The 21,025-nt window shown below is 39.3% G+C and overlaps 1 protein-coding gene across 1 annotated transcript; it reads left to right on the top strand.

Annotated features, from left to right (window-relative positions):
* The first annotated feature begins 1,818 nt into the window (after nucleotides 1–1,818).
* Nucleotides 1,819–2,373, top strand: LOC140863297 (uncharacterized). Its single transcript, XM_073266625.1, has one exon. It carries the CDS (start codon nucleotides 1,819–1,821, stop codon nucleotides 2,371–2,373), a length of 555 nt encoding a protein of 184 aa, XP_073122726.1.
* The last annotated feature ends 18,652 nt before the right edge of the window (nucleotides 2,374–21,025 follow it).

The following is a 21,025-nucleotide window of genomic DNA, read 5'->3' on the forward strand; positions in this document are numbered from 1 at the left end:
CGTTCAAAAGTTCATAATTTATAAACAATATTTGGTTCTATTTTAGGAATAGTCCATTTATTTAGTAATTCTAAATTATTCGGGATATCATATTCTTCAATCATACTATTTTTAACAGTATCATTTTTAAATTAAAATTCATCAGGAATTTTTATGATATTGTGCTAAATCAATTTTTAAACAACATAATCATTTACCCCATGGCTCATTTAATAGAAGCCAATTGAGATTTAGAGGGTGTTTGACTAAGTGGGTGTTTGGCTGAGCTTATAAGCTCTCCAAAACAGCTTATAAGTTGTTTTGGAGCTTATAAGCTCCACAAATTTGTTTGGTAAAAAATTTTAAAAACAGCTTATAAGCTGTCAAAATAAGATTTTAAACATTCTATCTCTCTAAATATCCTTGAATAGTTTAATAAATCTCCATCATATTCTCTACCCATTATGTTGGTGATTAAATTATAAGCTTTGGTAATAACCTATCAAACAAAACCAAGTACTAAATAAATAAGATCTTTAAGGACAAACGGAAGTTGGAGTTCAGATCAATCAAAACAAATGAGTTCATACAGATCGAACTTAACAGAGTTGTCCAGATCAAGTTTCGACAAAATTGAATTAATTCGGATAAATCAAGCATTTGATTTATGTTCCTTTGCAACTATTTTACTTCAACAGATCAAATGATCATCCTCTAGAAGAACAACCCAGATCAATCAAAATATCTTATCAGATCGAGTTCAAATCATTTACACTTCACCCAGATCAAGTGTGAAAGTCAGCAAACCAGATCAGATCAAATTATCGGATGAAAGCATCAGTTGCCAAAGTTGTTGAGCTAGAAGACAAAAGAATTTATTGAAGATTTAAACGTTGGCTTGCTTTTCTTAAAGTCAAGATTTGTGAGCCAATTTATGAGATATGTTGGCGGCTCATTCTCAGAAGATGTTGGCAGCTCACTGGCTAGTTTTGTAGGCTATAAATACGTGGTGATTCAAAGATTCAAATCAAGGAGTGAACAACATAAATCACGAATTAAAATCCTGCTCATCAACTCATCTGAAAATCCAAAAATCCTTTACTCTATATTCTGACTCAGAAACTCACATTACAAGATCAAAGTTTCAAAGCTCTGAGTTAGAAAATATATCAAGATCGATCGAGCCCAAAAGAAATCTATATCACATCGAGAACGATCCAAATCAAAGCTATTTGTAGCTTTTCAGATCAAAGTTTTCAAAGAACATTTTTATGGATTTCTATTATAACTCAAGCAGAGTGTTTAATCTGCTTCGAGAGAGTGTATTGCTAGGAGTTCCTCTCAAAGGGTTGATTAGATTGGATTTGTACAAAGAGTTGTATAAATCAAATTCTTCTAGTGGAATCCTTCTGGAAACAGAAAAAGGGGTCACGTAGGAGATTAAGCTCCAAACATCCATAAAAAATCTTCTGTCTTGTTTACTTATTGCACTTACGTTATTTTGATCTGCCTTAGCTTTATCAAAGTTCAAATTCTGCGAGGAAGATTTTTTTCGCCTGATCTCATCAGATCTTTCGAGCAGAACAAAGTTTTAAGCAATTTAAACTTCTGTCTGATTTTAACAAATCAGATCGAAGCATTGTTAAAGTTTTAAAATAGTGTATTCACCCCCCTACACTTTTTTCGATCCTAACAAGTGGTATCATAGAGGTTCTAGCTTATCACCTGAACCGTCTCTAAGCTATGGCATCTTTTAGTAAAATTCCTATGTTCTCAAAAGAAGATTATGACGACTGGAAAATTCGTATGTAGACACACTTATCAGCACAAGATGATGATATGTGGTTCGTGGTTACAGATGGACCCATGAAGATTATGAAAACCAACATTATCACTGCCATCTGTACTGGTGCTCCACAAATGATAGAAAAGCCTCGAGTTGAATGGACTTCTGAAGATAAGAAGAAATCCTATCTGGACAATGTTTCTAGAGATATCTTATACAAAACTCTGGACAAAAACATGTTTAGCAAAATCAAAAGGTGCACTACAGCCAAGGAAATATGGGAAAAGCTCTCACAGCTGTGTGAAGGAAATGATCAAACAAAAGAGAACAAGCTTATGGTGGCCATCCAAAAGTTTGAAAACATAAAAATGAAACTAAGAGAAACAATGAATGAGTTTGATGAAAGATTTAGTAGCATTATGATCGAGCTGAATGCACTTGGAAAAGGTTATAGCAACAGAGAATTAGCTCTAAAAGTCATGAGAGCTCTACCTCATGAATGGGATGTAAAGACAGTAGCCATGAGAGAGTCCAAATATCTCAATAAGATCGAACTACATGATCTATTTGTGGATCTCAAAGCATATGAATTCGAGCTCGGAGTTTGAACTGAGGAAGAGACATCAACATCACAAGTTACCAAGGCTCTCACTGAAGCAAATGAAATCCCAGCAACCAAAACCGCAGAACAAATCAGTAGTGATGCAATGTCACTATTTGTTAAAAAGTTTGGAAGATTCATGAGGAAGAACCACAAGAATTTCCAAAGAACAAAAAGATCAAGCTTCAAACTAAAAGAACCAGCCGACGATAATCGAGCATGTTACAACTGTGAAAAGGAAAGACACTTTATAGCTTACTATACCAAACCAAAGAAGGATGAGAAAAGAACATCATATAAGAAAATCTCCAGAGAAGAAAGGAAGAGATTTAGAAGAAAGAAAGAACAAAAGTCCTTGTTAGCAGATGAAAGCAACAACAAGTGGGCTGAATCAGACTCTAACTCATCTGATTCGGAAATGTCATCAAGTGAAAGTGAAGATGATGCTGTCAAGTGTCTTATGGCTAATGACTCTGATATTCCAGATGATGGAGAGGTACTTGACTTTACTTCTGATGAATTTAGTAGAGAAAATTTTATTAATGCATTAAATGAGATGGTTAATGAATATCAAATACTATCTCATAAGTTTGATGAAGTCATAACAAATGGAAAGAGTCAGATAGATAAGTCAGATCAAAGTAACTCAAATGGTTCACTGGATCAGACAGTCTAAAGGCTCAGATAAGTTTGCTAATGACTGAGAACAATGACATGAGAAGTAAACTTCAAGAGATCTTATCTGAAAATAAAAGATTAACTGATCTAGTAAACTCTTGAAATAAATCATCGATATCCTTAGATAAACTTACTGAAATGTAGAAGCAAACTGGAGATAAATCTGGCTTAGGCTACTGTAGTGACCTTTACCGAGATTACCTACTAAACAGAACTTAGGCATGCAATTAACTTAATCAAACAGAAAACCAGAAATAAGCTACGGAAAAAATAAATATTATACAATCCCAAGGAAAAAAATCTGCAATACCCAAATAGTTTATACAACCAAATCAAACGTTGTATCAACACAAATAAAACAGAATAAAAACCTAGACGAAGCTTCAGCTAGCCATCCACGGCCTAGCCCCTCTTGGATCCACCCGTTTCATCCAATCGCAAACCTGCCCCATGGAATAGGGTGTCCAAAAACACAGAGTACGAGACGTGAGCATAAAACGCTCAGCACGAGAGTATGAGTATACAAGAATGCAATTGTACCGCCTACTGACTAGAGGTCAAGAATCAGATAACAAAGACAGACCGGGCCCTGGTATGTAGCACGTTGTGCCGTTACTTCAGGAGGTGGCTCACATACCAAAATACCAGTGGATACGCGAGACCCAAATCGAAGGAAGTCCATCCACTAACAGGATAGGGTAAATGATAAGTGTATTTTATACACTTAATTTATATATGATTTTAATTGTTAAATATTTGTTTCGAGCAGATTTATGTGGGTATTTTGTTGATTTTGTGTTTACAGTGATTTATTGAATTTATGTGAAAAAGAGGAAACAGAAGAAATTGAAGAAGTAAATAAGGGAATTAAAAGAATTAAAAGAAAAGAAGAAGAAAAGGAACGATCAGAAGACGATCAGACAAGAGAGAATGAACAGTGATGGGCTTTCCTTTATTGGGCTTAATGATAGCGCTAACTTAGCGCTAAAGATTTGAAGGATAAGCGTTATCGCGCTTGTCAATGAAAGCGAGAAGATTGGAAGCCAGAGCCCTATGCGCGCCCTCCTGGGTTTTTAAGCGCCCGCGCGTCACGGAAATCTGAATTGGAAATTTTTTTCGGAAAGGAAACTTTCTATTTTATTGGGCTTTTTGACTGGGCTTTTCATATACGATATAAAAGGGATTCTTCTTATCAGACAAAGAGGGAGCCGCCACAACATATTAACACGCACATCAGAGATTTTGATCGTGAGATTTCTGGGATTTTTTGGAGCTTAATTGAAGAACAAAGACGGAGTTCGATAGACCGGACACGGCATCGACGACGGATTTGATTTCTTACTTTTATTTAATTCTGAATATGTTTGAATTTTTGAACATGTTTTGTTTTATTCAGAATTTTATTATGAACTAATTTTTTATAGTCTAGAGGTCGGATGGAACCTGGTGTAGACACTTTCATGAATTCTTGATTTTATTGGATTGAGTTTCTTTTAGATTAATTGTTTTTTCTAGAATTGATTGTCTTTTCAATTATCTGATCAATAATTGATTTGTAATATTTATTTGAAATCTGGCACTCGGGAGAGGAGATTTTGAATAGGACCAATAGAAAATACACTGTTAATTATTTATATTGTTCGGGAGAGTGTATAATTTTAACAGAGCTTTTAAAAAGAACATTATTTTGAATTGATCACTGCAAGTAGATTCTTAATAGGGATATTGAAATTGAATTGTAGTTGATATAGTTTATTCGGCACTCGGGAGAGGGAATAATACACTTAAGTGTTCTTGGCTATTAATTCCTTGAAATTCATGAAGATTAATTAATTAGAATTGATTGTTGTTGAAATCAGGTGAAATCTATACCTCTAGACCATTTTTCTCTGATTGATATTTATCTGAAAGTTGTGTGCGTGCTATCAAAAACATCTTGATTATTTATTTTTATGCAAAATTCCGAGTTATTGATTTTCTAAATAAAGTTTGGACTATTTTAATTACAAGCACTAAATATTTTTAAATTACTCCCTGTGGTATCGATATCTGATTTAATCACTATATTAAAACTTGACACTCGTACGCTTGCGAGGAATTTTCACAACAAGTTTTTGGCGCCGTTTCCGGGGAGTAATTTTGATTATTTTTTAGTCTTGTTACCAATTAGTCTAGATTTTAATTTAGAGTTTTTTTTATTTTTATTTTACGTTAATAATTAATTTCTTTGTATTTTTAATTGCAGTCTATGTGATGATCTCAAAGTGCGAATTCTTTATTGTTTGATCCGGAGATCGAGAGCACTGCACTTGCTTTAAGAAGAATTAGAGGAGAAGAAATTGAGAGAATGGCTGAAGAGAACGTCAATCAAGCTCCCCTAGTGCCAATCAGAGATCACTTTAGGCCAGTAATCCAGACTCACTACTCTGGAATAGCTCGTGGAACTATCAACGCAAACAATTTTGAACTGAAGCCGGCGTTAATCAATATGGTGCAATCAAACCAATTTAATGGGAGCGCCACTGCTGATCCTCACCTACACCTACGCACTTTCTTGGAGATAACTGATACGGTAAAAATTAATGGTGTGTCTGAGGATATTATTCGCTTATGCTTGTTTCCGTTTTCTCTCAGGGATCAAGCCAGAAGTTGGTTGCAGTCACTGCCGCTTGGAAGCATTACTACTTGGGAGGGGATGGTAGAAAAATTTCTTGCAAAATATTTTCCACCTGCCAAAACCACCCAACTGAAGATCGAGATCAGTACTTTCAGGCAGATGGACTCTGAACAGCTCTACGAGGCATGGGAAAGGTATAAAGAATTACTTAGACATTGTCCTAACCACAATTTTGCAGATTGGGAACAGATCGAGTGGTTTTACAACGGACTGAATGCGCCTACGAGAATGAATGTGGACTCTACTGCTGGAGGCACCATTTTTTCTAAGGACCATGTGCAGGCCTATGATATGCTGGAGCAGATGACGGTCAATAGTTTTCAATGGCCATCTGAGCGTATGGGAGTCAAGAAGCCAGCAGGAGTGTATGCAGTGGATCCTCTCACATCCATCACTGCTCAATTATCTGCACTGACTACACAGGTAGCTTCTTTGAATAAGATTAATGTTGCAGATTCAACTGGAGTTGAAGGATCACATACACCAGAGCAAGTTAATTATATCAATCCTAATGGCTACCGAGGATATGGAGGCTATAGAGGTAACCCTATCCCAAATACTTATCATCCTAGCTTGCGTCATCATGAAAAATTTTCGTATGCTAACAATAGAAATGTGTTGAATCCACCGGGGTTCAATACAAACAAGGATGAGGGTAAGCCTTCTTTGGAGGACGTTGTTAGTACCTTTGTGCAAGAATCAGGTAAGAGGATGGCGATAACTGAGTCTCGCCTCGATAGCTTGGAGACGCACATGGCCAACATGGGCGCGGTGTTGCAATCCATGGAAACTAGCATAGGGTAGTTGGCGAACGCACTGAAAGACAACAACCGCGGCCAATTCCCAAGAAATACTGAGGTGAATCCCGTAGAACAGTGTAAGGCCATCGAGTTGAGGAGTGGAAAAGAAGTTGGAGTCCAAGAACCTGATGTTGAACAGGAGAAATTTGAGAAGAAATTCGAAGAGAAGGAGCCTGAACTTGATCCGAAACCGATGTACAAGCCTCCACTCCCCTACCCGCAGAGGTTCAAGAAGAAATCATTGGACGAGCAGTTCTCCAAGTTCTTGGAGATTTTCAAGAAAATTCACATCAACATCCCCTTTGCTGAAGCTTTGGAGCAAATGCCAAACTATGTGAAGTTCATCAAGGAGATGATGTCCAAGAAGAGGAGGCTGCTAGAAAACGAGGTGGTGAATTTGACTGAAGAGTGCAGAGCAGTGATTCAAAAGAAGATGCCACAAAAGCTTAAGGATCCAGGGAGTTTTACTATTCCTTATTCTATTGGAGGTTCTCATTTTAATAATGCACTTTGTGATTTAGGGGCCAGTATTAATTTAATGACATTATCTATTTACAGGGCCTTGGAGTTGGGAGACATGAAATCGACTAAGATTTCATTGCAATTGGCAGATCGTAGCATTAAATATCCACTAGGAAAGTTGAAGATGTTCTAGTCAAGGTGGATAAATTCATCTTTCCAGCAGATTTTGTGGTATTGGATATAGAAGCAGATCATGGTGCTCCGCTCATTTTTGGGAGGCCATTCTTGGACACGGCGGATGCAAAAATTGAAGTGATGAAAGGGGAGTTGTCGATGGGTGTGGAGTACGAACGAGTGGTCTTTAACATATTCACGAAAGCACCTAATCCACCCATCGAAAACTTATTCTCAATTGAACCGGTTATGAAGTTGGAAGGTTGTCAAAGAGCTGATTCTGCAGTTGATTCATCGAAGGAGAAAGCGCCAAATTTACCACCAAATAAGGCCACGAAAAAAAGAGCGAAATTTAAAAGGCGGTTCGTAGAATTTATTTGGCATGCCAAAGAGAAGGGAAAGACTTAATACCGGTGAAAGTCGGGCTGACGACTATAAACCAAGCGCTTTTTGGAAGGCAAACCAAATTTTTTATTTTATTTTATTTTATTTTATTTTTTTTTTTTTCAATTTCTGCTTTAATTTTCATTTTAGTTAATTAGTTAATTTTTTTTTATTTTTGATTTTGAGATATTGAGAATTTTGGAGGTCTAATCTTACAAAATTTTTAAAATTTTTCAGGATTCTGGAATTCTGGCAGTATGTTATTCGCGCTCGCACAAGCTTTTAAGCGACCGCTCAAGATTGTGATTTCAAATCAGACGTCTATGCGCGCTCGCTCGTCAACTATAGCGCGCCCGCCTCTCCTTTACACTTCCTTAACTGCTCAATAGCGCTACACCTTGCGCTATCGCACAACCCATCTGCGCTTCATATAGCGCTATCGCGCATCACTTCCAAAGAGCCAACAACCATCCCTCATTAGCGCTAGATAAAGCGCTATCGTGCAGCCATCTCTTCAATAGCGCTTCCCCTTGCGCTAACGCCAAATCCAATAGCCCTCCCCCAAGCGCTATCGCGCCTCCCATCCCACCATTAGCGCACATTTGTGCGCTATCGCGCATCTCCTGTCCGAACCGCGCTTCCTTCCTTGCTCCATCCATGAGCCACAGCAGCTCCAATCTCACTACCATGTGCACATGATTGCAGCAGTCGTGAAGCCCCTCCAGCTCCCATATGCGCTTCACCATGAGAAAACGGGAAATCCAGCTGCTCACTCACATGCACCACGCCACATCTTAAGGGCTCATCACAAGCAAGCATGTTAGATGTGCCCACACTCCTTGCATGACAGCTTACAAGAAATTTCAGCAGGACGGCCTAGAGATCACATGCCCGAACCAGCTGCTACATCAGCTGCTCATCAACCATGCGCCTAGCCATTTCTCCTTTGCGCTTCTCAGTTGCTACCCCTCCATTAGCACAAACTCCTTTGCAATCAGGCGTCCTTAGCAACTCAATTCTTTGCGTAACATGCATATAACCTTCACATTTCCATGCAGCTTGGAGCTTCTACAACCACATCTCCTACACGCGATCATTTTTATGCCTATGCTTTAAGCGCCGTATATTGCTTAATGTGGTTTCAATTTTTGATATTTATCTTACCGTGTGCATGTTTTCTTCGAAGGTTAAATTGGATGTCCATGTTGCGCTTATCATCTCTCCAATGGTTGCGGCTAAGAAATTATTTTCCATGAATATGGAGAGGATGATGATGGTTACATCGAGTACTGATGCTCGGTGTCAAAGGTACGTGTCCCATGTCCCTTGTTCTTTTATTGTTTTTAATCATTAAGGACAATGATTATGTTAAGTTTGGGGGGATAAATCAATTTTTGTTTGATTTAGTAGTTGGTGGATAGTTGATTAGTTGGATTATAGATGTGCTTCATAGATAAAATTTTTGTTGTTTTTGTTGAGTTGAGTTGAAAAGGAGTCAAAGAAAGAAATGGATGCATGGCTGATGAAAAAATATTTCTTGTGCTATAACTGAAATCAATGATTGTCTACCTATTTGACAAATATTTTTGAGAAAAATGGAACCAATTGGATGAACAATTTCCTATATACTCTGTGATTAATACTTGAATCTGATTTTTGAGACATACAGACATAGAGATGATTGAGGCATTGTTTAAAATTTTTGGGCCTAATTTTCATTGAAATAATTTATCCTTAGTTGCCCATTTGAGCTTACACTTATATGAGTACATTGAGGTACATGATTTGAAATTTGTTGAAAAATCATCGTTTACTGCTGATGATTATTTTTTCTGCATTGGTTGAATTTGCATGATTTAATTGTGGATTGATACTTGTCTAGAACTAGTTCGGACACTCTTCGAGGCGAAATACGGGAAATACTGAGATTAGGAATGATTTAGGAAATTTTTCTGAATTCGTTTGAACCTTTCAAGCTACCTACTATTTTATATGTATCCCTAGTACCTTGTTTGAGCTTTATTGAAAATCGAATGGCATGCGTGTAAACGTGTGAATAAACCCCCATTCGTCATTATTTCAAGGTCCTACATTGACTACCTGAATAGCCTATACACTATTTCCTACCTTTAAAGGAGTAATTTGAATGCTAAAATGTTATATGCTTCTAGTTTTATTTGTGAAAATGGATGGTGTGGTGGTGAATTGAAAAGAAAAAATGAAAAAGGTAGTAGAAAACAAATGATGAAAGTTGAAAAGAGTTGTGAAAAAATTGTGAAAAAGTTGAGAAATGAAGTAAATTGAAATAGAAGTTAAATTGTGAATGAAAAAGGAGTCGTAATTAGAGTTTGATGAATATAAATTACTCTTTATTTTGAATTCTTATCCTTCATTTGTAGCCGTAAGCCAGACCTTACATTATAAGCTTATTAAGTCCTATTGACCGAGTCTCAGTTGCCCAATATACTAGTGGAGAAGAGTTGCAAGAATTTAGCCTATGGACTGTTGATTGATACTTTTAATGATTATGAATTTTGATCGAAAAATGCACACACTATTATTCTTCGCATTTACCTATTTGTGGGTGTTTTTGATAAATATTCATATATTTGATCCTATTCTACCTTGAAAAGTCCTCATGATCTATGAATGTTTGAATTGAACTTGGATAAGAGTGTTTTGAACTTGAGTTGTGGAGATTGTGAGTTTTTGCGATTATTTTATTATGACTGAAATTTTCAAGTGTTAGTAGGCGTGACATGATTGGATTTGAATTTTTTTTTTTTTGAAATCATTGTTAAGGCCATTGCTACATAATATTTCTTGACTATTCTTGTGGGTTTTGAGAGATTGAGTTTTTGGAATTTGAATTTTAATAGTTTTGCTCGGGACTAGCAAAAGTCTAAGTTTAGGGGTATTTGATAAGTGTATTTTATACACTTAATTTATATATGATTTTAATTGTTAAATATTTGTTTCGAGCAGATTTATGTGGGTATTTTGTTGATTTTGTGTTTACAGTGATTTATTGAATTTATGTGAAAAAGAGGAAAAAGAAGAAATTGAAGAAGTAAATAAGGGAATTAAAAGAATTAAAAGAAAAGAAGAAGAAAAGGAACGATCAGAAGACGATCAGACAAGAGAGAATGAACAGTGATGGGCTTTCCTTTATTGGGCTTAAGGATAGCGCTAACTTAGCGCTAAAGATTTGAAGGAGAAGCGCTATCGCGCTTGTCAATGAAAGCGAGAAGATTGGAAGCCAGAGCCCTATGCGCGCCCTCCTGGGTTTTTAAGCGCCCGCGCGTCGCGGAAATCTGAATTGGAAATTTTTATCGGAAAGGAAACTTTCTATTTTCTAAGGCTTTTTGACTGGGCTTTTCATATACGATATAAAAGGGATTATTCTTATCAGACAAAGAGGGAGCCGCCACAACAGATTAACACGCACATCAGAGATTTTGATCGTGAGATTTCTGGGATTTTCTGGAGCTTAATTGAAGAACAAAGATGGAGTTCGATAGACCGGACAAGGCATCAACGACGAATTTTATTTCTTACTTTTATTTAATTCTGAATATGTTTGGATTTTTGAACATGTTTTGTTTTATTCATAATTTTATTATGAACTAAATTTTTATAGTCTAGAGGTCGGATGGAACCTGGTGTAGACACTTTCATGAATTCTTGATTTTATTGGATTGAGTTTCTTCTAGATTAATTGTTTTTTCTAGAATTGATTGTCTTTTCAATTATCTGATCAATAATTGGTTTGTAATATTTATTTGAAATCTGGCACTCGGGAGAGGAGATTTTGAATAGGACCAATAGAAAATACACTGTTAATTATTTATATTGCTTGGGAGAGTGTATAATTTTAACAGAGCTTTTAAAAAGAACATTGTTTTGAATTGATCACTGCAAGTAGATTCTTAATAGGGATATTGGAATTGAATTGTAGTTGATATAGTTTATTCGGCACTCGGGAGAGGGAATAATACACTTAAGTGTTCTTGGCTATTAATTCCTTGAAATTCATGAAGATTAATTAATTAGGATTGATTGTTGTTGAAACCAGGTGAAATCTATACCTCTAGACCATTTTTCTCTGATTGATATTTATCTAAAAGTTGTGTGCGTGCTATCAAAAACATCTTGATTATTTATTTTTATGCAAAATTCTGAGTTATTGATTTTCTAGATAAAGTTTGGACTATTTTAATTACAAGCACTAAATATTTTCAAATTACTCCCTGTGGGATCGATATCTTTAATTACAAGCACTAAATATTTTCAAATTACTCCCTGTGGGATCGATATCTGATTTAATCACTATAGTAAAACTTGACACTCGTACGCTTGCGAGGAATTTTCACAACAGTAAAACTCTACTAACAGACATCTCAAAAGAGATAGCTCAAGATGCAAATGTATGCAACATAAAATCATGTCATATAAATCATGCAGTCACATAATACATGCATACTCAGTCAGGATATCTCGAACAATACTTTCGTACCTCAAATGCTAGGCGTGCTCTACCAGCTCTAGGTCTATGCCTATAATCCGCACTACAAAGCCAAATGATATTAATATCATTATAGTTCTCTAAAAGCCTTAACTAAGCTATTGCATACTCCTAAATATTTTTAGGAAGCAAAAACTATACCTGCGTTCGTCGTCAGCCCTTTGCTGCCGCTTGCCTCAAAACTAGGCCACAGCTTCGCTACAACGCATGGACCGCTATGCCACTTCCGGATTCCCAATGGGACGCCTAGAATGCCCTATATCTAAGCTGAAAGACCAAGGAATCGAGAGAAGAGAGGTGAATGGTGCGCCTGGAAATGAATCTCGGCACCTCTATTTATAGACATCGAACGGAACGTTCGTTCCTCCATCGTTGCGTCCGTTCGCCATCGTTGCGTCATAACGTCAACATCAAGTGCATAAGCAGTGACGCATTCTAGCTTGCACGAACGTTGCATCCGTTTTGCCTGACTCTCTGGACCATATCTGATCATTCTGGGTCCATTTCCGGGCTCTCCTAATCCAATTGAAATTCCCTTAATCATGTTTATTGGATTAATTAACAGTTACTCACTAAATCTGGGTACGGGCTACTACATTCTCCTCCACTTAAGATATTTCGTCCTCGAAATCCGATCTTATGTACTGAATGTTAAACAAGATGCATAAACATCTTTATTCAATCAGAATTTACAGAGTTCATAACTGAATACAACTCAAAAACAAAATCAAAATAACTCAGGATGTTCTGAACGCATCCTGCTTTCCAGCTCCCAAGTGGCCTCCTCAGTCCCTCGGCGCTGCCACTGAACTAATACCAGAGGAATGACTTTATTTTGCAAGACCTTATCCTTATGATCCGGGATACGAATAGGTCTCTCAACGTAGGTCAAATCAGTATCCACCTGGACCTCAGACGGCTGCAAAATATGAGACTGATCCGCCACATACCGTCGCAACAGAGATACGTGGAACACGTCATGAATACTGGATAGATACGGTGGCAAAGCTAGCCGATAAGCCAAATCGCCAATGCTCTCCAAGATCTCAAACGGACCGATAAATCTGGGAAATAACTTGCCCTTAATGCCAAATATGAGAATCCTGCGGAAATGTGACACTCTCAGAAACACTTTCTCCCCAAAATCAAACTGCAAAGGCCTACGCTTGGTATTAGCATAGCTGGCCTGACGATCCTGTGCAGTCTTAATCTATTTCTTGATCTGATCAACAACATCTGTTGTCTGCTGGACTAACTCCGATCCCTCAGCCTGTCTCTCCCCCACTTCTTCCCAGAAGAGTGGAGTAAGACAACGTCGCCCGTACAACGCCTCAAAAGGAGCCATCCCAATTCTAGTATGATAGCTGTTGTTGTACGCGAACTCAATCAACGGCAAATGATCCTGCCAGGCTAAACCAAAGTCCATAGTGCACGCTCGAAGCATATCCTCCAAAGTACGGATAGTACGCTCTGACTGTCCATCAGTCTCTGGATGATAGGCCGTACTCAAACTGAGAGTAGTGCCCATCGCACGCTGAACACTCCCCCAGAACCTAGAAGTAAACCTAGGGTCTCGATCGCTGACAATGCTCACAGAAACTCCATGAAGTCAAACGATCTCCTGAATGTACAATCGAGCCATACGATCCACAGAGTACTCTCGGCTATAGGCAATGAAATGCGCTGACTTGGTGAGTCGGTCCACCATAACCCAGATAGCATCACAATTCCTCGAGGTTACCGGAAAATGGGTCACAAAATCCATCGTGATAAGCTCCCATTTCCACTCAGGATTAGGCAGACTGTGAAGCAAACCTCCAGGTCGTCGGTGTTCTGTCTTGACCTGCTGACAGACCAAGCATTTCGAAACATACTAATACACACTGCGTTTCATTCCCTTCAACCAAAACCGAGTATGTAGATCCTTGTAAATCTTGTTGCTCCCCGGATGAATACTCAACTTAGTGCGATGTGCCTGAGACAAGATCTTCTCTCGCAACTCTTCATCCTTCGGAATCACAAGCCTACCAGAAAAACACAGAAAACCATCTAACTGATAATGAAATCCAGACGTACTACCCTCGTTGGCTAGACGAGCCAAACGCTGGGTCTTCGAATCAGACATCTGAGCATCCCGAATCCGCGAATACAAAGCTGGCTCAGATAGTATCGCAAACATCTGGATACTCTACATACCTTTCCTGTGCTTGAAGGTATACCCTGAAAAACAACAAACTCCGATTGCACTAGACATCGAACAACTCTGAAGTGCGGATAGTCGTACTTTGCGACTCAATGCATCAGCGGTGAGATTAGCAGCTCCCGGATGGTACTTAATCTCGCAATCATAGTCCTTAAGCAAGTCCATCCAATGTCTCTGCCTCATGTTCAACTCCACCTGAGTGAACAAATACTTGAGACTCTTGTGGTCGGTGAAGATCTCAAATTTCTCGTCATACAGATAATGACGCTAGATCTTCAAGGCGAACACAATAGATGCCAACTCCAAATCATGAACTGGATAATTTTCTTCGTGCAACTTCAAAGGTCTAGAAGCGTATGCAATCACATGACCATTCTGAGTTAGAACGCAACCTAACCCCTGAAGATAAGCATCTGTGTTCACCATATACCCTCTAGATCCTGACGGTAATGCTAATACTGGCGCAGAAGTCAACCGCCGTCGAAGCTCACAAAAATTCTCCTCACACTCTGAGGACCACTCAAAATCAACACCTTTGCGGGTAAGCTGCGTCAAAGGTCGAGCTAGCTGCGAGAAGTTCAGAATGAAGAGACGATAATATCCTGCTAGACCCAAAAAACTACGGATCTCAGCAACCGTCATTGGGCGACCAATTAAGCACAGCCTCGATCTTGCTCGGATCAACAGAAATCCCATCCCTGGAGATGATATGGCCAAGAAAGACCACTTGATCCATCCAAAACTCACACTTGCTCAGTTTGGCGTACAACTGCTCCTCCCGAAGAGTCTGCAGTACCAACCGCAAGTGAGAAATATGCTCGTTCGCATTACGCGAACACACCAGGATGTCGTCAATAAAGACCAAGAAAAACTTGTCCAAATACTCCCTAAAGACACGGTTCATCAGATCCATAAATATAGCCGGCGCATTAGTCAATCCAAATGGCATCACTAGAAACTCGTAATGCCCATAGCGAGTACGGAAAGCAGTATTGGCTATGTCCTGATCTCGGACTCTCATCTGATGATATCCAGATCTCAAGTCAATCTTGGAGTAAACCAAAGTACCCTGCAGCTGATCAAACAAGTTATCAATACGAGGCAAAGGGTACCTGTTCTTCACAGTAACCCGATTCAGCTGGCGATAGTCAATGCACAACCGCATAGACCCATCCTTCCTCTTCACAAAGAGAACAGGAGCTCCCCAAGGAGATATACTAGGACAGATGTACCCCTTTTCCAAAAGATCATGTAACTGATTCTTCAACTCTCGCATCTCTGATGGAGCCAGACGATACGGTGCTCGAGAAATAGGCGAAGTACCCGGCATCAACTCTATGCCAAACTCGACTTCCCTAGCAGGAGGAAAACCCGGAATCTGATCAGGAAATACATCGCAGAATTCATCCACAACCGGAATACTCTCTATCCCAATGCTCTCAGCGGACAGATCAACTGCATAGATGAGGTAACCTTCCCCGCCAAACTCTAGAGCTCGACAGGCTCTCAAAGCTGATACCAAGGGCATCGGGGGTCGCGCTCCCTCACCATAGAAAAACCAGCTATCACCCCCATCCGGATGAAAGCGTACTAATCTCTGATAACATTCCACTGAAGCTCGATAGGTAGTCAGCATGTCTATCCCCGGAATATAATCAAAGTCATCCATCAAAAGAACCATGAGATTTGCTATCAGAATGTTCCCTTTGAACTCTAAAGGGCAACTCATCACTAGACGCTTAGCCAAAGCAGATTGACCCGTCGGAGTAGAAACGGAAACTACTACGTCTAGTGCAATGCATGGTAACTTATGACTCTTAACAAAATGTGCAGATATGAAGGAATGAGATGCACCAGTGTCAATAAGTACAAGAGCAGGTACACCATATAACAGAAATGTACCTGCGATGACTCTCTCGTTCTCCTCCACTTCCTGGTCGTGTCTCAAGGCAAACACCTGGCCAGAAGCCCACGGCTTCAAGTGAGAACTCCCAGCAGACTGTCCCTGCGACCTCTGTTGAACGGTGGTCTGAGAACCCGATCCTGAACCAGAACCGCCTCCCCCAGATAGTGGACAATCCCTCCGGAGATTACCCATCTCTCCACAATGGAAACAAGCTCCAGAAGCTCTACGACACTTGTCTGACGGATGGTTCTTCCCGCAATGGTCGCACTTGTCCTTCTTCCCAAAACGATCAACACCAGCGGAACTAGAGGGAGAAGTAGATCCGGACTTCATGAAAGACTGAGCACGGGGACCCAAAGAACTCGCAGGCCTAGACTGATAGAAAGACCTGTTCCGCCAGATGCTATCCTCCGCTTGGTGACAATGGCTCACCAAACCCTCGTAGGTCATATCGTCACCAACCGCCACACGGTCATGAATCTCAGGGTTAAGGCCCTGAAGGAACAGATTGTACTTCATCTCAGAACTATCAGCGATCTTGGGGCAATAGGATAACAGATCAAAGAACTTCTACTGATACTCCTCAATAGACATGGCTCCCTGACGCAAGCTCAGTAGCTCACCCGCCTTCGTTTGACGGAGTGCAGGAGGAAAATACAGCTTCTGAAAAGCTGTGCGGAACTCGGCCCTGGTGGCCACTCCTCTCGCCGCAACAAAGGGTGTAGAAGTAAACCTCCACCACCTACGGGCTTGCCCATCCAGAAAATAACCAAGCGTCTCCATCTTCTGCTCCTCAGTACAGTGGAATGTCTGAAAAGTAGTCTCCATGCGGTCTAACCAGTTCTCCGCATCCTCCGGAGACTCGCCTCCAACCAATGGCTTAGGACCCATAGATAAGAATCGGCGCACACTAAAACGCTGATCATCATGGCGACGATGATGGCATTCCCGACGACGCTCCCGATCGTCATCACCCCAACGTCCACCGAAACTGCCATGACTACTCTGATCATCGCGATCCGCCATCTACAAAAGTACCTCACGATTATCTTATGCAGAATCTAAATCCCAAGAATACTATGCATGATCAGATACCATAAATGTAGTGACCCTTACCGAGATCACCTACTAAACAGAACTTAGGCATGCAATTAACTTAATCAAATAGAAAACCAGAAATAAGCTGCGGAAACAATAAATATTATACAATCTCAAGGAAAGGAATCTGCAATACCCAAATAGTTTATACAACCAAATCGAATGCTGTATCAACCCAAATACAACAAAATAAAAACGTAGACGAAGCTCCAGCTAGCCATCCACTGCCTAGCCCCTCTTGGATCCACCCGCCTCATCCAATCGCAAACCTGCCCCATGGAGTAGGGTGTCCAGAAACACAGAGTACGAGACGTGATCATAAAATGCTCAGCACGAGAGTATGATTATACATGAATGCAAGTGTACCGCCTACTGCCTAGAGGTCAAGAATGAGATAACAAAGAAAGATCGAGCCCTAGTATGTAGCAAGATGTGTCGTTGCTTCAGGAGGTGGCTCACATACCGAAATACCAGTGGATACGCGGGACCCAAATCGATGGAAGTCCATCCACTAACAGGATAGGGTAAAACCCTACTAACAAACATCTCAAAAGAGATAGCTCAAGATGCAAATGTATGCAACATAAAATCATGTCATATAAATCATGCAGTCACATAATACATGCATACTCAGTCAGGATATCTCGAGCAGTACTTTCGTACCTCAAATGCTAGGCGCGCTCTACTAGCTCTAGGTCTATGCCTATAATCCGCACTACAAAGCCAAATGATACTAATATCATTATAGTGCTCTAAAAGCTTTAACTAAGTTATTGCATACTCCTAAATATTTTTAGGAAGCAAAAGCTATACCTGCATCCATCGTCAGCCCTTTGTTGCCGCTTGCCTCAAAACTAGGCCACAGCTCCGCTACGATGCCTGGACCTCTATGCCACTTCCGAATTACCAACGGGACGCCTAGAATGCCCTAGATCTAAGCTGGAAGACCAAGGAATCAAGAGAAGAAAGGTGAATGGTGTGCCTGGAAATGAATCTCGGCACCTCTATTTATAGACATTGAACGGAATGTCCGTTCCTCCATCGTTGCGTCCGTTCGCCATCGTTGCGTCCGAACGTCAACATCAAGTGCGTAAGCAGTGACGCATTCTAGCTGGTAGGAATGTTGTGTCCGTTCCTAGAACGTTGCATCCGTTCTGCCTGACTCTCCGGACCATATCTAATCATTCTGGGTCCATTTCCGGGCTCCGCTAATCCAATTGAAATTACATTAATCATGTTTATTGGATTAATTAACAGTTACTCACTAAATCTGGGTACGGTCTACTACAGCTACAACATAAATGAAGGTAGTTCATTTAACTCAACCACTCAGTCCTTTCTGGAAAAGAAAAAATTCAAATATTTGAAGTTTGTAAGATCCAGCACGATATATGAACCAGAGATCCCAATGAAACATTCAATACCGCAACAGAGTAAACTCTTACATAGAGGGCTGAGATATATTGAACCATATAGATCTAAGTCTAAATGGACTAAACCCATATCAAATTGGTCTGAACATAGTCTTGAAAGACAAAGAACTTCATCAACTCAACATAGACCACATTTCAATAACTCTCCTAGAAAGTATTGGAAGTCAAACAAAAACAATCGATCTGATCACTACACTTGACACACACATCACAACACACAAAGAGCATCAAATAGAAATATCACTCCCAAAGGACAATACCATGGAAAGTCTGTAAATGTAATTCAAGTATGGTTTCCAAAGGGATTAATCCAGCGTGGACCCAAGTACGAATGGGGACCAAAGTTACTTTATTTTATTTTTACAGGAAAAGAGAAGTGAACTGTTCAAACATTCAGTCTAGTACTTGGACAGTGGGTGCTCAAGGAATATGACTGGAGACATAAGGATGTTATCTGAATATGTATAAAGACCAGGACCTAAGATCACTTTCGGAGACAACTCTAAAGGTACAACCATGGGCAAGGGTAAGCTTATCCATGAAAATGTTATCATTAAAGATGTTTTACTTGTAGAAAATTTAAAATATAATTTGATAAGTATTAGTCAATTGTGTGATTGCAATTATTGTGTAGAATTCCAGAAGCACACTTGCACCATAAAAGATCAGTTTGGACTAATCATTATGACAGAAGAACAAAGTGGAAACACTTACAGAGTTAACTGGTTAGATCAACCATCTACTTCAATCTGCCTGGTTGCTACAAAGAAGAACCAGAACTGGTTATGGCACAAGAGACTTAGGTAGTGTTTGGTAGAGCTTTTAAGAAGCACTTTTCAGCTTTTTCTTCACAAAATTTCAAAATTTTGTGAAAGAGAAGCTAAGAAATGATTCCTAGAAGCTCTCTCAAACACTACCTTAATCACTTGAACTTCAAAGCTTTAGCCAATCTGAGTAAACATATCTCAACTGATATGCAAGTTGTGGATATCTTCACGAAGACATTACCCGATGCTAAGTTTTTTGAAATGTTCTTGGTTTGATTGATATTGATTAAATATGCTTATTTTTAGGGGGAACTTGTTTAGTTTCTCTAACTCATCAACCATGAACTTTTCTTTGAAACTAGTTAAAACTTATCTGGTTAAAACTTTCTCTGTTTGTATGTCTTTTGATCTTCATGCCTATATTAACACATTCATACATCTGCACATTCATTCACGATTTGACATAAACACAAGATAAGCAAAATAATTTTATTTCATTTCATAATAATAAAAAACAATACTTTCTGGTAGTAGCGTGCATTCTTTTGAGTATGTTTACATTTTTTTGCCATTTAAACAACCACTCTCTGAGTGGTGGTTCAAATGGCTTGAACATGTACTCACCTGCTTTAAGAAGGTGAGTGAGAATCTGTTCCTCCTTACGGAGAAGCAGAAAAGATATCCCCTCCAAAGAGAAGATCTCAACCTTTTCGAACCCAAGTAACTCTAGGTACTTATCCTCCCGGTCCTCCAGCTCCCATGCCTCCTCTTGTTTGCGTGGTGGGAAGAGAGAGTAGTGGTACGTCCGTATCTCCTCTATTTTGAACCATGTCCTCATGGTCCACTTAAAGAAGAAGTCTTCAAGATCCTTCTAGCGCTCTTCGAGAGTTTGATCTGCATTCATTTTTTGCTATTTGCTATTTTTTTTTTTAGTGTAGAAGATAATCGAACAATCGATCCGATTAGATTATTTATAAAGGGATTTTGACGTTTTGTATTCCCAAGGCAGAATTAATTATATTATTTATTTTCCGCGTGATGGTTCAGTCTCTTTACGTCATATTTTTTGAATTTAAAAACTGCTTACATCATTTATCCACATATTTGGGCATAATTTCTTAAACCCTCTGAATCACCTTCTTCGGCACTTACAATTTGAGCCCTAAGTTTTTCCACGAAAAGAACAAATTTACTCTCATTTGTTTCTTCTATCTGCAGGAAAACCATGTCTCTGATTACCCAAAATGTTCTTCTTATCGATTTCCACACAGTCTTCAATCTTCTAGATAAAGGAATGATGGAGATGTTCCGCACCATTGAAGCTTCTGGGCTGAGGAAGTTCTTGGAAGGCAGGAAAACAATATACAAGCATGCAATTCCAAAGTTCTTTCAAACGGCAAAGCTCGAAGATGCAGTTATATCCACTTCTCTAGGTGGAGAGTTTTTGAGAATTACATCTGCTCTGTTTTCTTCTTCATTTGATCTACCCAGAAAGGGGATAACCGATTTCTCAGAGATTTTTGCTGAAATGAAAAACTAGATGAAACGAATG

The sequence above is a fragment of the Henckelia pumila genome, chromosome 1 (assembly GCF_033568475.1).
Source record: "Henckelia pumila isolate YLH828 chromosome 1, ASM3356847v2, whole genome shotgun sequence".
NCBI lineage: Eukaryota > Viridiplantae > Streptophyta > Magnoliopsida > Lamiales > Gesneriaceae > Henckelia > Henckelia pumila.

Bases quoted from the DNA above. Each gene is read 5' to 3' on its own strand.
- LOC140863297 (XM_073266625.1), top strand. From the start codon at position 1,819: ATGTGGTTCGTGGTTACAGATGGACCCATGAAGATTATGAAAACCAAC.